The 15,735-nt window shown below is 31.4% G+C and overlaps 1 protein-coding gene across 1 annotated transcript; it reads left to right on the plus strand.

Annotated features, from left to right (window-relative positions):
• Positions 1 to 2,002: 2,002 nt before the first annotated feature.
• LOC120349446 lies at positions 2,003 to 12,737 on the plus strand. The gene is made up of 5 exons (XM_039419601.1): positions 2,003 to 2,993; positions 6,566 to 6,662; positions 8,397 to 8,501; positions 9,747 to 9,905; positions 12,496 to 12,737. Exons 1-5 carry the CDS (start codon positions 2,272 to 2,274, stop codon positions 12,547 to 12,549), a joined length of 1,137 nt encoding a protein of 378 aa, XP_039275535.1. The 5' UTR covers positions 2,003 to 2,271; the 3' UTR covers positions 12,550 to 12,737.
• The last annotated feature ends 2,998 nt before the right edge of the window (positions 12,738 to 15,735 follow it).

Raw genomic sequence — 15,735 nt, forward strand, 5'->3', positions numbered from 1 at the left:
TTTCAGGTATGATGATAGTTTGTGATTTATGCAATAGAGAAACAAATATTTTATTACAGTGTTTCAATAGAAAGGGACTTTCAAAATAACTTTCCACTTTCATTTCATAATACTTTTTAATTACCGACGAAATTAGATTGTTTTTTTCTCCACTGAAAATACTCTGACTGTCACATATTTTAGCCAATCCTTAATAGCGTCTCCAATTTGGGTCTCAATGCCCACAGTCGACCCACAAGATGTTTTGATAGAATCTGAAACATAAGGTAATATAAATTTTAATAAGAAATTCTATAATATGAAGGCAGATGAAATTTTGCCACCACATATGAGTTATTATTTGATACAGATGTTGCATGGTTGAAAGGGAATTGCTTTTAACAACAAGTACAGAAATTTTTCTCAAGTGCACATCTAATAATGTTATACATTTGATATTTTGTTATACACATTGATATTTTGAATCACAAGGCGAGATGATGACTGTTTTTTAGATAAAAATAGTCCATTACTATACAATAGTCAGACGAGAAAGTCACGCCAGCTGTTCGTTCAAACATTCAAAAGAACTAAGAATAAAGTAAGAATATTGGGTTTCCAAATTTTGTACCATAGACGAATTTTAACTTGAAATACTCCTCTTTCATTAGGCCTATAGAAGTAAACAAATAAGGCTCTATATAAAAACGGTAGAAAATTTATTTTTTAGATTTATGAGTAAAATTTAATAGTTACTGTAGGTACATACTTAGTTTTATGAAAAAAACAGTTGTATCCCAATATTTCAACCATTTTTTATTGGCCTACTAAATTTTGTAAACCTAGACCAAAAGTTTAAAATCACAATGAAATTAATCAAAAATATCCTTGACATATATGGGTTGTAAACATGCATAAATTAATTGAAAATTTAATTTTAAAATGAACAAGTTTAAGCTAAATTCGTCACCATGGAATGACGATATTTGGAAAATGTTAATATTTATGAGCTGAACTCCGGACACCCGTTTTCAATTTCTTGGATCACCGAGTTAATTACTGAACTTGTTAAAAGCAATCACTTTGATGTTAAGTGATTTATATTTTATTAAGTTCAGTGTTATTATATTAAGTTCGATGGAATTTCTCAACACAAGCAGTCCTGTGACAAAAACAATACATAGATAGCATAATGAAAATATTTGTGCAGGAATCAAAGTAATAGTAATTTATTTGGAAGTTAAGTAGTAGGCTACATGTAAAATACTTAAAACCAAGCTTATTGTATTATATTAATTTTTAATAATTATATTAAATTAGAGCCCTCTAATTTAAAACATAATATAACTTACCTAACCCTAACCTCAAATGTAAACATAATTATGTTCAACACACAATATTTGTTTTGAAGTTTTGACAATAAATCACCAAACAATCTCATCTTTTAAATAAGAATAATAAATTAAATAAACTTACCAAGTCAAAATGGAATAGGTAGACTCTTCTAAAAGAGTTCACAGCTTTCATCAACATGATGAGAATTCAAACATGAAATGGCGTTGATCAGTCGATCGTCGTTGATAGATCCGTTTTTGTGTAAGGACTACTGTAGCGCTGTGAGTGGTGGAATTGGAAGCTCGTTTTCAACGTGTTTTCAACGATAGATCAACCGTTGAAAACAACGTTGCATTTAAAACGTTGAAAAATTCAACCGCTAACGGTTATTCAACCTCAACAACCAAATTTCAACGTTGGAAACACGTAGGTGTGCTACCTGGGTAGTACCCTTTTTGAAATATTTAATCACAACATGTTTCGGACATTGATGCCAATTTCAAGTATTTATTTATTTATTTATTTACTCCATATCACTTGAAAATGGCATCAATGTCCGAAACATGTTGTGATTAAATATTTCAAAAAGGGTACGAAGACTATTGTTTATACAAATTTTTAAAACAATATATAAAATGTCACTGTATTATGTGTTCATCAAAGAAGTATGTTGTCTATACAACAATAAGTATGTTTTTTTTTGTATCCATATTCTAGGACTGAAATTGGGGAGGTTCTATTGCCGGACTCTCTACTTCTTAATAGGCCAGTGAATTATTTTGAATGATTTTTTTTAAACTTTCAAATAATTATTTTGAATGAATTTTTTGACTCTAGGGACAAGGAAAAATTGAGGAAAGCAGACAAAAACTGATAAAATACTTGAAACGAACCAATTTGTACCCCAAGGAGCATGCCACATTTTTCGGAAAGTTCATCTATGCATTTGTCAACTACATGTTCCTCCAAACCGTGTATGCAATCATCCATAAATGGAGTGTTTGGAGCTTCAGCTCCAAGGTTTCAGCCATTGAAAGCCTCAACAATAACATGGGTACTCTGGGATTGGTCAATGATATATTTCCATTCCTCACCCATGTCCCGGTTGCAATATCAATCATAGATGACAAATATTTCTTGAATGATATTACTACCAGCAGTTACAAGAAGAAGAAACAATACATTGCAAAATTGGATAGGATCAACGAGATGGAACAGAAAACCGTTCTATTAGTTGACCGTCTTGAAATCATCTTGATTTGTTTCTACACTGGATACATGCTGGCTCCAGCATTCGGCATAATTCTTCATATCATGAAATCGCAAAGTTTGAGTCGAGTTATTTTGCCATTCATGTTTTTCATATCTCATGAGAGTGCAGCAAGAAGCCCTCCAGTATTTTCCAGCCTTCAAACACTCTTACAAGTGTTCCTGGTGGAATCATTCTACATCTACATACAGTTGATTTGCACTGTGATTCTGCACACACGTTTCATCCTCACCGTCAGTCATGTGTCGTTGGAAATTGATTTATTCTGTATGAGACTTGAGGAGCTGTGTTTGGAAAATATCGAACACAATGAAGACGACTACTACAATGCAGGAAATTTTTATGATCAAGAGAGGAAATTGAAATTGGTTGTCAGAGATTTGGTCATACATCATCAACTGATATTCAAGTGAGCCATTTTACAAGTAATCTTTCGAATAAAGAGTAGAGTAAAAATAATGAGAGAAAAGTTGAGAAATGAAATTTGAAAATGTTTGGATATGGGAGAGTAGGGTAAAACCGAGTAGTTGGGTCAAACCGGGTAGTTTTGAGTATCAATAACCTGCATAGTAGTCTGATTATGATCCAATTGGTACTGCTACCTAGCAGTGGATAGTTTACTAACAAGTAGGAAGGAAAAAGTTCAGTTAATCACGCCATATAAGCCTCATAACATTCAATTCACCCTGAAGTGACGTGGCGGGGACGTGGCATGGACGTGGCGGTGGCGTGGCACTGACTTTCATAACTTGTTCCATATAAAATAATATGATTCAATGCAAACAGAAGTGACGTGGCGAAACGCCACTCCATTTCCATTTGACTATATATTATGTTTATATAGGAGTGACGTAGAAGTGGCAAAAAGTTAGTGCCACGCCATCTTCACGTCACCACCACGTCACTACAGTTTGAAAAGTTGTAAGTCATACCGTATATGTTTTGACTGTGAAAAGCATTTTGTCTCGCCGAAATTCCTTACAATGTTAAGGATACTCTGATCCAACATTGTCATTGTCAATATTGTAGAACCGTTCCATTGTAGATCAGAGTATCTGAATTGAATAAAAACACACATAGTCAAAGTCAAGTCAAAATACTTTATTGCAGCAGCTAATTGAGAACATCAATTGCATTACAAATGTCAATGATAGATTGAAACAATTACAAGCAAGAAGTCATTACAATAGATTATAAAAATATACTTATTTTCATAACAATATAAGTAAAACACACTCATAAGACATGATCATATGACTAGTTCACCCATGAGAGTACCTATAGTTGCTAATCAAGCATATTGTCAACTACGTCATAGAACTCTCCTATTTCATAAATTGGATTCGTCAACAGAAATCGTTTAACTCTATTTGTGGATATTTTTAATGGTAATTTTTTAATATTCTCAGGCAAGGCATTAAAAAGTTTCAGAGAAACGTAATAGAAAGTTTTCTGGGTATTTGCATAGTGGCAAAACTTCAAGACTAGTTTATTCCTACCTCTAGTATTATAGTTGTGACACATACCCTGCTGAACATAGGAGTTATAATTCACCTTGACATGATTGAGACATTGATAAACAAACACATATGCTGTCAAATTCTACACAGTTCAACTGTTCAACAGTTCAACAGTTGAACTGTGTGGAATTTGACAACATATGTTGTGTGTTTTTATTCAATTCAGAATAATTTTATTCATCCACTAAGTATGAACCACACATGACCTTCGTGAAAGATGAGTCATAGACACATAGTGTCATGATTTATGTCAGATTCATAGTCACACACCTGTGTGTGCTGTGTAGCCTATAATAATCATAAGGTGAAAACTACCTACTTTTGAAATGACACTTGATAGGCCTAATGAAACTATCAATGGAACTACCTACAGTAGTGTTGTTTTTGATACCTACAAAATATAATAATGTTAGGATACAATATAGCGATCTTCTATAATTACGCTATATTTAATTTATTCCAAGCACTTTATTATAGGTCTCCAATTTCTATTGTCCCTGGGGTGAAACAAGGTATAACACATGGGGTGGAACCATATGATTGTTGCACTATTTTCACTAAATAGCTTACCAGTAAAAAACTATGAGGCTGATATAATTGTCATTAGTGGCAATTTAAAACTGAATTACTACAAAGTAGACTGTGTAATTATTACAAGTTTCTGTATGAGAGCCTGGTACCTAAGCTATACCTGGTTTTATCCTACTCTCCCTCACAAACAATTCTTGAATCGATATGGCCCACCTTAAATTTTTCTGTGGAAATAGTTGGATAATTTTTCAAAACTCAAAATTTGAGCTTGCTGATAGCCTAGATACAATAATAAAAATTTTGCATAAGTTTGCTTTGGTATTTAATACCAAATTTTAGTATTTAGTACAAATTAATTTTTATTATTTAGTACCTAATTTATAGTATTAAATAGGTAAAGCAAACTTATTCAAAATTTCTATTATTCTATCTAAGCTATCAAAACCTATGAACTTTATATCAAGTTCATAAAGCTATCACAAGTTATCTAAAGCTGTGTTTACACAAAAGTTATTAACAAAATGTTAATAACTTAATCCTTATAGATTCTATTAGATTGAACATTACTTATCATACACATGATGATCATTTATGTGCTTGGCAAGTTCCGTTCAATCCAATAGAATCTATAAGGATTTAAGTTTTTAAAATTTTGTTAATAACTTTGGTGTAAACACAGCTTAAGTATCACTATTTATGATGATATTATAATATGTTTTATCTCTTTTCTGTATAGGGCTACTTGTAATATAAATAAAAAAAAATCTCAGTACCCTTTTTGAATTATTTCATCACTATATTATTCTTATAATTATATTATTTTTTTAATAATTCAAAAGGATACTGAGATTTTTATTTTTTTTCTATTTATATTATATATGTTTTGTTTTGGGATAATTCAACTAAAAATAATCTCTTCAATGTTTGATTCCATTACTAACTGCTTGTTAATGAACACTTTTGAACAATGCTATGACTGACTGCTATGTCGTAATTAATTGTTCAAAAGTGATTAAAATAATTAATTACTCAACTCCTTGATTGAATTTCTTTATCAAGCTGTTCATTTGATCGTGTCAGGTGATTCATATGCCAATATTGAAGTAGTATTCAACTGTTTTAACAGCTTTGTCATTAAATAATATAAAAAGATAATGTATTGTGCATTGTGGAGCAAGACGACATTTTAACAGGTGGTCAGCTGACTGGATATCACCGCAGTCGCAGTGCAAATAGTTAATTATAGTAATTGGTTTGATAATGCAGATCTATGGAATGATTAAAAATATATTGCAGTAAGTATTAACAAATGAAAGGGTAAATAAAAATACGACTAATTTTAAATTCTGGATACAATGACATTTTATCGTATAGGCCTATGATTTGAGAATATGAGTGAGGAAATTTGTGTAGCTTACAGCTCAGATAATAAGTCATTTCCCCGGTTGCACAAATGTTTATTAGATTCTAACCGTGCTTAAAGCTGTTAAATGCCATGAAAACCAATCGTGGGCGTACAAGAAAAATGAACTAAGTCCAATTTTTCCAAACTTTGATTTCTTATTAGTTTTTAATTAATTCTATAAACTATGAATGTTAAATAATTAATTATCAAAAAAATAGTGAAGAATATTTAATTTCTTTCAGTATGAAATTATTTTGTGAAAAATCACTATAAGGAAATTATGATTGATGTTAGAAATTAGAAATTGATTTCCTGAAAAATGTACTTTTATGGACTTGGTGGATTTTCTATGAATGCCCACGCAATGAGAAAATCGGATGACGTCTTCAATCAGCACTGTATCTCAGTTAAATTTCATATAAAATGTTTTTGTGCGACCGGGTCTTTTTAGCTTTAATTCTTCAAATTCCATTATATTGTACATATTGAATTTTTATGACAAGATAATTAATCTCTTCTATATAGGAAGGTGCATAAGCTGAATAGCTCCTTAGTGAGTTCTCTGATTTATGGAAATTCATTTCTCACAATTCAACTGGCTATATTGATATTCTGCTTACAGGTCTGTATAATAAGTAAATTTCATAAATTTAGTGTAAAATTTACACATCAAGTTAGTGTTTCACATTATTTTTTCAAGTGTTTCACACAACATCAAGTGTGACAAATCTATTCCAAGCTATGTAATATTTGCATGAATTTGTAACATATTATTTTAATTTACAAGAATTAAAAAAAGTGAGATACAATAGTTTACTTAAATACCGTATAGTAGGCTAAGTACACAAAGAACACTAAATTACACTTGTATGATTTGCTCTATTCAATAACGTTGAGTTAACGCTTACGGTATCAAAACAAGAAAAACCTTGGAACATAATAAAAGTTATCAACAATAATATAAAATAGCAACAATTCCATACGCTGTTCATCTCATTTCATTCACACTTAGAATTGCTATAATGAGTTAAAACTAGTTGCTGATATTATCCCAAGAATGAAGATATCTCATTGGAAATAATATAATTATTATATATGCATGCCTACCACTATAATCTTAACAATATAAATGAGAGACCTGAAGTAGGAAAACTCCAAAATAATAGGCCTACCATATCACAGAATATACAGAATGGAAACTTGTAATCAATCGCCTATCTAACCAATGCTTTTTACATGACGCCAATACTAAACACGTCACTTGACCTTGGGAAGTTCCAATCCTGGTCTTCTGATTGGCTCGTAGCAGTGAACGAGATCAATTGATCCGGATCATTGAAGTGATCCGAACCTACCATCAATACTATTACAATGCGGCGCTTCCTAACAAGATGGCGAATTTTAGCGTCAGGGTACTAGCCAAGTTTCCGTACTGTATGTATACTGTGACCATATTCTATTTTTTCATATAACATTTTTTTCATATAACATATTTCATATAATATATACAACTATTTTTTCTCATAACAATTCGAATACCGCGCATTTGAGTAGAGAATAAAAATGCACTGTAGCAACGAACCAATAGAAATATTATTATTAATGATATATCAACCGTATTTTTTCGATTATTCTGCATAGAAACAGTTTGTTAAATGTGTGCCAATTTTCTTGAGTCTGGAACATTATTTTCAGATGGGTAGTTTATAATGTATTTATATTATATTATATTCGTATTTTACATTATAGTACATTATAACTTTACATTATAACTTAATGGGTAGTTTTCTTTGTATATTTTTTTGTTGTTCAATTGCTAAATCATCCTCATTCATTGAATTGATATTAAGTTTAATATGCCTCTCAATATGATAAGTTATGCTATAGATGATAGCTATGATAGTAACTCTGATGTAATCACATGAATTTTAATACTGTACTTATAATAGTAATTTTGGTGTGATCACCAGAACTAGTAGTTACGTTACAATTTGTATTCTTGTTTTATCAATTTTAAAGGGTACTATAATTCTATTCTATAAATTTAATACTTATAGTTCAATCCTTGTATAAGACATAAGTAATTAGAATAATAAGTTAATTCCAATGTGTTTTTGTCATTCAATAAACAAATAACTTGAAGTGCCCTGTATTTCAATTCATGGGCCCTGATAATACAGAATCTGATAAAACATCACGTATTATTCTACCAAATAAAGCGCATGCAAGCTCAAGCTTGCTGAGCGACAAAATAAATATAAGATACGCAGCCATAGTTCACCCACCTAATTATTCATCTCTTATCACCAAATAATTATCACCTATTTCCACTAATTCCTATTGAATTTATTTGCAGCAACATCCGGATTTCCTCCAACGCATAAGATATGCAATCATGATGATACCGTTGCTTTTCATGCTCATTGCCTACTCTGAATATGGACAGAGAATAGAAAACCAGGTAAAAAAAAACTTTTGGTGGATAATATTTCTCATTGAGGTGAAGTTTATTTAGTTTGTAGGAAACTCTTATAATTCACTAGGACGTAGAATTTGTATTCTTGAGTGTTCATGCTAGATGCTTTTTACAGTAAACTGATATTTTCCTATAGGTTTTGGAATGTTACATTTTTTGGTGGTACAACAAAAAGCTTTTTCACTCAATCTCTGGGACAAGACGGCCATTTCCCTATAAACGGCCCAATTCATAATATGAAAAACATATAAATTGAAAAGCAAAGTACATTTTTTATCAGTACGGTATTCAGTTTATATTTTACTCCAAATCCAATTTGTAACATGTTTTTACAAGTGTAAAAGTAGGAAAAATGTTAAAAGGGTAGTTTATTTTTAATTTTTATGTATATATACAAATACGGTAGCACTAAACAAGAAATTGTAAAAGAGAATCATATTTTTGAGAATTAAAATCTACAATAATTCCACGATTATCACTGCAACAGTTATATTATTTTTTGCACTGTCTATTATGAATCTTTCCCCTCAAAATACATTTCACAAATAAATCAGATTTATCACTAGTATGATGTAGCCTACCCGTGCTAAAAGAGCCATAGTCGAAATAAATTATAGTAATCTACATCATAAATAAATCTCACTAAGTATTATTATTTTTTCGTTTGTCAAAACATCATTTCCAAACAAGCAATCCTCAATAAATACCTATACATACGGTAGCCTTTTTGATAATCAATATTTTGGATCAAAGATAATAATGTGCATGTTATTGCAATAATATATAATGTGTGCTCTAAAAGTAAACTCTCTATTCAAGATATCTGCAAAATGTACTAATGCTGATATGTCAATAGTAATTCAGTGGAGCCCCGAGATATGGTAGCCTATACACCATATTCTAGGTACATTTTAAGTTTTTTTAAAAAGTAAAAGGGTGCTTCAAAATTTTTATATTGTTTTATTAACCATATTCTAGTATTCTAGAGCAGTCCACGTTATGGCATATTTTTTTGCAGTCCCTTGAAAAGTTCATTTAGCTCTCAACCGTATAAAAGCACATTTTTTCAGCAGTTCCTTGAAATGTATTTTGTTGAGGTTCCACTCTATGCTGACGAAAGAATGATACATATAATCGTTTCAATGATAAATATCATTGTTTATTATGATGATTAACCATGAAATTGTGCTAACATTAACTTATGCTGAAAGTAAAAATGTTTTGGAGCAGGGAAATAAAATGAGACTCGCGCTCCACAATTTTCCATGGCAAGGAAAACCAAAATGGGTGCAAAGTACACTGAGAATCCTCATGATCCGTTCAAATATGCCTCCTCAAGTCAGCAGCGCCTACAACTTCTTCAAGCAGAATCGGGAAAATATGAGTAAAGTATGTGTTTGATTTAATTAAGATTTTTCAAATTTACTCATTTTATTCTTGAAATATTGTTTTTTCCCTCATAATTCATGAGGAAAATCATATAATATGATGAAGGATGTTTGATTGAGTCATGATAAAATATAATAAAGTGAAGTATTATTCATTCGTTCATTAATTTATTCATTTATTTGTGGACAGAATAACAAATCATATAAATATGATTAGGAAGGAACAACAGGCTTGGCCCAAATCTATTCCATTCCCACGATTTTGATAAATTGATAAAATGTCCCCAAAAAGAATTATGAGTTTTTTATTCAATAATTGTAGTTTTAATAAGTAGCCTATTTTTCCCTTCATATTGTTCATATTTTATTACGTTTGAGTTATGATAAACGATATCTCAGCGATGGGGATCCGGGAATAATTTCCAGAAAAATGTTGAAAACATAATATGCTGCCTATCTGCTTGAAAATAGCAATCAATATAGATAAAAATGGAAATACAAATCTAAGTACCCTTTTAAAAATTATTCAATCACTACATGTTTCTGCTATCCTATTATATTAAGCGAGCAATTTCTGTATTTATATATCTGGTTATTTTTATATCTGGTTATTCATGTTTAACGGATCTCGAAAACGGCTCTAACGATTTTCACAAAATTTGGAACATAGTAGGTTCATGATATAAAGACTCGATTGCACTAGGTCTCATCCTTGAAAAAACTCGCTGAACGACATGAAAAGGATAAATCATCCTTGGCTGAAACAGCTGTGGATAGTAAAAAAGTGAGTATGTGAAAAATCAAAATATCGCATCCCCAAAATTCATAAGATGACGTATAGCCAGCTGTGATATATAAACACGATCATTTTAGAGAATTGTGTTCTGTTTATCAATAAATAAAAATAACGAGCGAAGCTCGGTGCCCCGATATTTGTCATTAGCAAGCCTTGATAATGACTTTATATAGCCGAAACATGTCGTGATTGGAAAATTTTAAAAAGGGTACCTGTTCCCAGATTTATATTTTTATTTTTATCACCCTTTTTAAAATTATTCAATCACCACATGTTTCAGTTAATGTCATTATCAAGCCTTGATAATCTATATTATATAAAAGCGAAATGGCACTCACTGACTGACTGACTGACTGACTGACTCACTCACTCACTCACTCACTCACTCGCAGAACTAAAAATCTACCGGGCCAAAAACGTTCAAATTTGGTAGGTATGTTCAGTTGGCCATTTAGAGGCGCACTAAGAAATCTTTTGGCAATATTTTAGCTCTAAGGGTGGTTTTTAAGGGTTTAAAGTTCGTCTTTTAGCATGAATGTTCTTCTTATTCTCTTAATTATAATTGAAAGATGTCTATACCATATGTTAATATAGAACTATAATCTAGAGAGATTACCTAGAATACCTCTTCGAAACAGTTGTTAACTGGTAACTAAATTAATAATTTTGTCAGGTTGGCATTAAGTTGAGTTGACTTTGTTAGGTTGGCACCAAGTTGAAGATTGAAATGCATTTATCGCGGAAAAATTGATTAGGCACTGCTACTTTAATCAGAGCTATTCCTGGGAATATTATATTACTAGCCGTCAGGCTCGCTTTGCTCGCCATATTCGTTTAGCCAGACATTTAGTCTGGACCCCCGACTGGATCGTCCTAACATAATTATGATAAAAATGCTCGAATGAAAAATGCAGGCGAGCGAAGCGAGCCTGCTGATCTCATTCTTGGACAATCCAGTTGGGGATCCAGGGGGCGGAGCCCCCTGGCTAGGCGGATATGGCGAGCGAAGCGAGCCTGACGGCTAGTGGCATTATATAGCCGAAACATGACATGTGATTGAATAATTTTGAAAAGGGTACGGTACTCAGATTTATATTTCTATTTCTATTTATATTCAAAAGAAGCCCTAAAGAAATAAGACGTACATTCAATATAAATATTCTCAATCGAGAATATTTCCAGTCTCAGTAAATTCATAAATTTATTCTACAAGAAGAATTCCACCATTTGATTGTCTTGTACCCCTTTTTATAACTATATTTCTACTTGAATTTGTTAATGTAAGTTACACATGGAATTGTGTAGAGTTTATTTCCTCTACAACCGCCCTCTACATTGGAGCATTTCTGAGTGAGATTCACTGTCGAAATTGGTTGAATGGAGAGCAGATAATATGATTCATGAAGAACTCTGACAGATCAATACTATGACCAGAACTTTCTATATACCGGATCTTTTGAATAGGCTACGTTACTCTTAAATCAAATCCTGATAATAAGATTTATTAATTACAGGAGAGCCTACATAACATTAATTTTATAGTATATAGGTACTCGTATCTATACGAGTACTCGTACTCGTATCTATAGTATATATAGATACATCACATCATGGCCATTCTATAGTTCTCTCCTAGAATATTTTAGAGAACACTATTGATTGGCCATGATTACATAATATGCAACTCAGAAAGATGACAAATTTCATAAAAGTTAGATTTCATAATAAATATTTATGACTGAAATTTGACTCCTGACTTGTATTTTAAATACCGTTCTATGAATCTTGATTTCAGCTGATGAAATTGGCCTACTCCTATTTCAATCTGCTGGAAAGGGTTTCTACTTAGATCAGCACTGCATTTTTTGGAATATGAATAGAGGAATTCTTCATTCAAAAAGAGGATGATAATACAAAATTTGAAACTTATATTGATTTATGTACTTTATCATAGAAATGTATATGTTTATTGCTTTCACAAAAATGAGAAATGATTAATTTGTTGTATCAGAGGAAATAAATTATGAGCAAAGAGTCTTCAGAGGAATTACTGACCTGATCCTTATATTTTACATTAATTATAACTCTAGACGTTGACTGATTACTTTATTCAAGAAGATTCTTCATTTTTAACTATTTATTCGACAATGAATAATGAATTTATTGCCAAATACAAGAAATATTTTTACAAATAGAATAATCATTAAATTACAATAGTTTTTGGCGTGACTGGAGAAAGAAGCCTTGAGCTCCAACCACGAAAAATTAGTAGTGTTGATAATAATAAATGAGAATTTTCGACAAAATCAATACTGTCATGTACAACTTTGAAACTTTGAAGTAGAAAGTGTTTGATCACTGATTACTGATGGGTGTGAAAGATCGTTTCATTATATTCTCCAGGCGTCTGGCATCTTCAGAGCTGAGAAGTAATATATTATGATGATCCCAGTACAACATGACAAAACGGTTGTCTCTCCTATGTAGTAATAATATAAGTGAGAAATTTCGAAAATTGTGTATAATAGTCCACAGTAGGAAAAATATATCAACCATCAAAAACAAAATTGTTACTGTACTGTAGCCTATATATTATTCATACTAGATAATAAATTATAATCATGATTATATTATTTTAATAAATTATAATAGAAGCCTACCGTATTTTATTTCGCATCTGGATAGAATTGATGAGGAGGAAGATTTTATTATTTCTTCCAGCTTATCTTATTATTTGTAGTTTGAAGCTCACATACAAATCTCAAATTCTATTAAGAGCCCTCTTATCATTATTGATAGGATTTGAAAAATAAATATCAAAGGGAAGAACATAATTTCAATAGATAAAATATCATGCATCTTAATCTATAATAAAGTGAAGAGCTTTATAACTTATACATGTATATAGGATATAAATTATACACGGGATAGGAAACGGGATAGGAAAATATGTTTGAGGCATCATCACGTCTGAACAACTACTGGACTGATAATAACTTGAAATATTGCATATAGGTTTTTCATTATCTAAGGATGGTTATAGGCCTATTTTCAATTCTTCAAAACTTCAAGTTTCCAGTTTGTCAAGCTTTAAAATAGACCCTTGCGGAGCACGGGTTACCTGCTAGTAATTAATAAGATATGAGATTGGGGTATAAATGGGAGGTGTAGGAAATGAAGGTATGAGAGTAAGTTTAGTAGAACTCAAAAAGTAAATAAGAAGGAATGAAACAGGGGAATAAAAATTGATAACTTCCATTGATATTGGATACAAATATGATGATTTTCAATCATCCAATAAGTTGAAAATAATAGTAGCATGTTCACTTATTTAATACTGTTTCTGAGTGATTATATGGGTGAATATAATTTTCTCGATTTTTCTTTTTTTGAGAAATTCCCAATTTAATATTAATGAAGAGAAAAAAGCAAGAAATTACAATTAAAAAAATGTATGATCATTATTATCCAATATTGTAGAAAAAAATCAATAATCAGAAATGCGTTTTCATTATTCCTAGAATCAAATCTTATTCAATCTATAGCCTATTCATCCATTTATTGAAAAAGGCATATTGATTGAACAAATTCAATATTATTTGAGGAAAAATAAAACACAAAACTATATATATCCTACTAGAGAAGGAAAATTAATACGGTACGGTAGAGAATTCAAACAACGGGTGAAAATTCAATTTACTCCAGATTCCTCAAGGATAGATCTCTCAGAGAATCGAGACTATTCTCAGACTCAGGCCCATATAAAATCTAAACATCCATTTCTATTGTTCAATCTACAATAGAAAATCGTTGGAATAATAAATTAAATAGGTACTCATTTTTTTTAAAGCTGCGTTTACACCGGAGTTGATAATGAGTTATTAACAAAACGTTATTAACTTGACTGAATCGTCAAAAATTTATCTCAACAAAAGTTAATGACTCATGTTCTTAACAGAAAATTCTTTGTTATTAAAGAAAATGTCATTAACATATTATATGTTATGATCATGATTAATATGCTTAGATCATGACTTTTGTTAATAGCATCAATTAATAGCAAAAAAAAATTAAACTTTTGTTATTAACTCCGGTGTAAACGCAGTTTAAGATGAAATCAATCTTCTTCTGATAAGATATATATTATATATTACATTACTGTGTAGTTAATCATAGTAGTACTCTCTTTTTCAGGGCTATTCAAATTATTGGAACACAATAAAATGTATATCAAATACCCTGCTATTTTTTCACTACACGACTAGTTTCAGCTCTTCAAGAGCTATTTACACTTGATTTACATTTGAAAATTGCTCTAGAAAAGTTTTGTGAAAATGGCTTTGGGACTAATTGTGTTGTGATAAAATACTGTAGAAGAGGGTACTTGATATATCTTCTTACTTACCGGTACTTACTCCATGGCGTTACAGCCCATCCAGGGCCTTGGCCTCCTCTAGAATGCCTCTCCACTCCTCTCAGTCGGCAGCCTTGCGTCTCCATCCCCTAACGCCTATTTTCCGAAGATCATATTCTACATCCTCAAGCCAGCGCTTGCGTAGACGTCCTTTCAGCCTTCTTCCACCTGGGTTTTCTCTGAAGACTTTTTTAACGGCTCTTGAATCGCTCATTCGTTCTACATGACCTAACCAGCTCAAGCGTCTAACTTTTATCTCATGTAAAATCGGTGGTTTTCTGTACAGGTCACGCAGCCCTTGATTCGAACGAAGTCTCCATTCTCTATCAATACATACTGGATCATCTATTCTTCTCAGAATCTTTCGTTCCCATAAACTCAGTAGGCTAGGTCTTCATCTTCCTTTTTCAAAACCTAAGTTTTTCCCCATACAACACAACCGGCTTTGAATAAAAACACATATAGGTTGAAAATGTGACCGGTGTGGGGAATCGACCATGGTCGTGTACCGAATACTGTGTAGAATTTGACAACATATGTGTGTTTTTATTCAATTATGGAACGGTTCTACAATATTGACAATGACTCAGACAACTGGATTTATAACATGTCCATAGATTT

The sequence above is a fragment of the Nilaparvata lugens genome, chromosome 1, assembly GCF_014356525.2.
Source record: "Nilaparvata lugens isolate BPH chromosome 1, ASM1435652v1, whole genome shotgun sequence".
In the NCBI taxonomy this organism is placed as follows: Eukaryota; Metazoa; Arthropoda; class Insecta; order Hemiptera; family Delphacidae; genus Nilaparvata; species Nilaparvata lugens.

Coding starts and splice junctions, on each gene's coding strand:
- LOC120349446 (XM_039419601.1), top strand. CDS start 2,272: ATGTTCCTCCAAACCGTGTATGCAATCATCCATAAATGGAGTGTTTGG. Junction 6,663..8,396: donor TATTGATATTCTGCTTACAG/GTCTGTATAATA, acceptor ATTTATTTGCAG/CAACATCCGGATTTCCTCCA. Junction 8,502..9,746: donor GACAGAGAATAGAAAACCAG/GTAAAAAAAAAC, acceptor GTTTTGGAGCAG/GGAAATAAAATGAGACTCGC.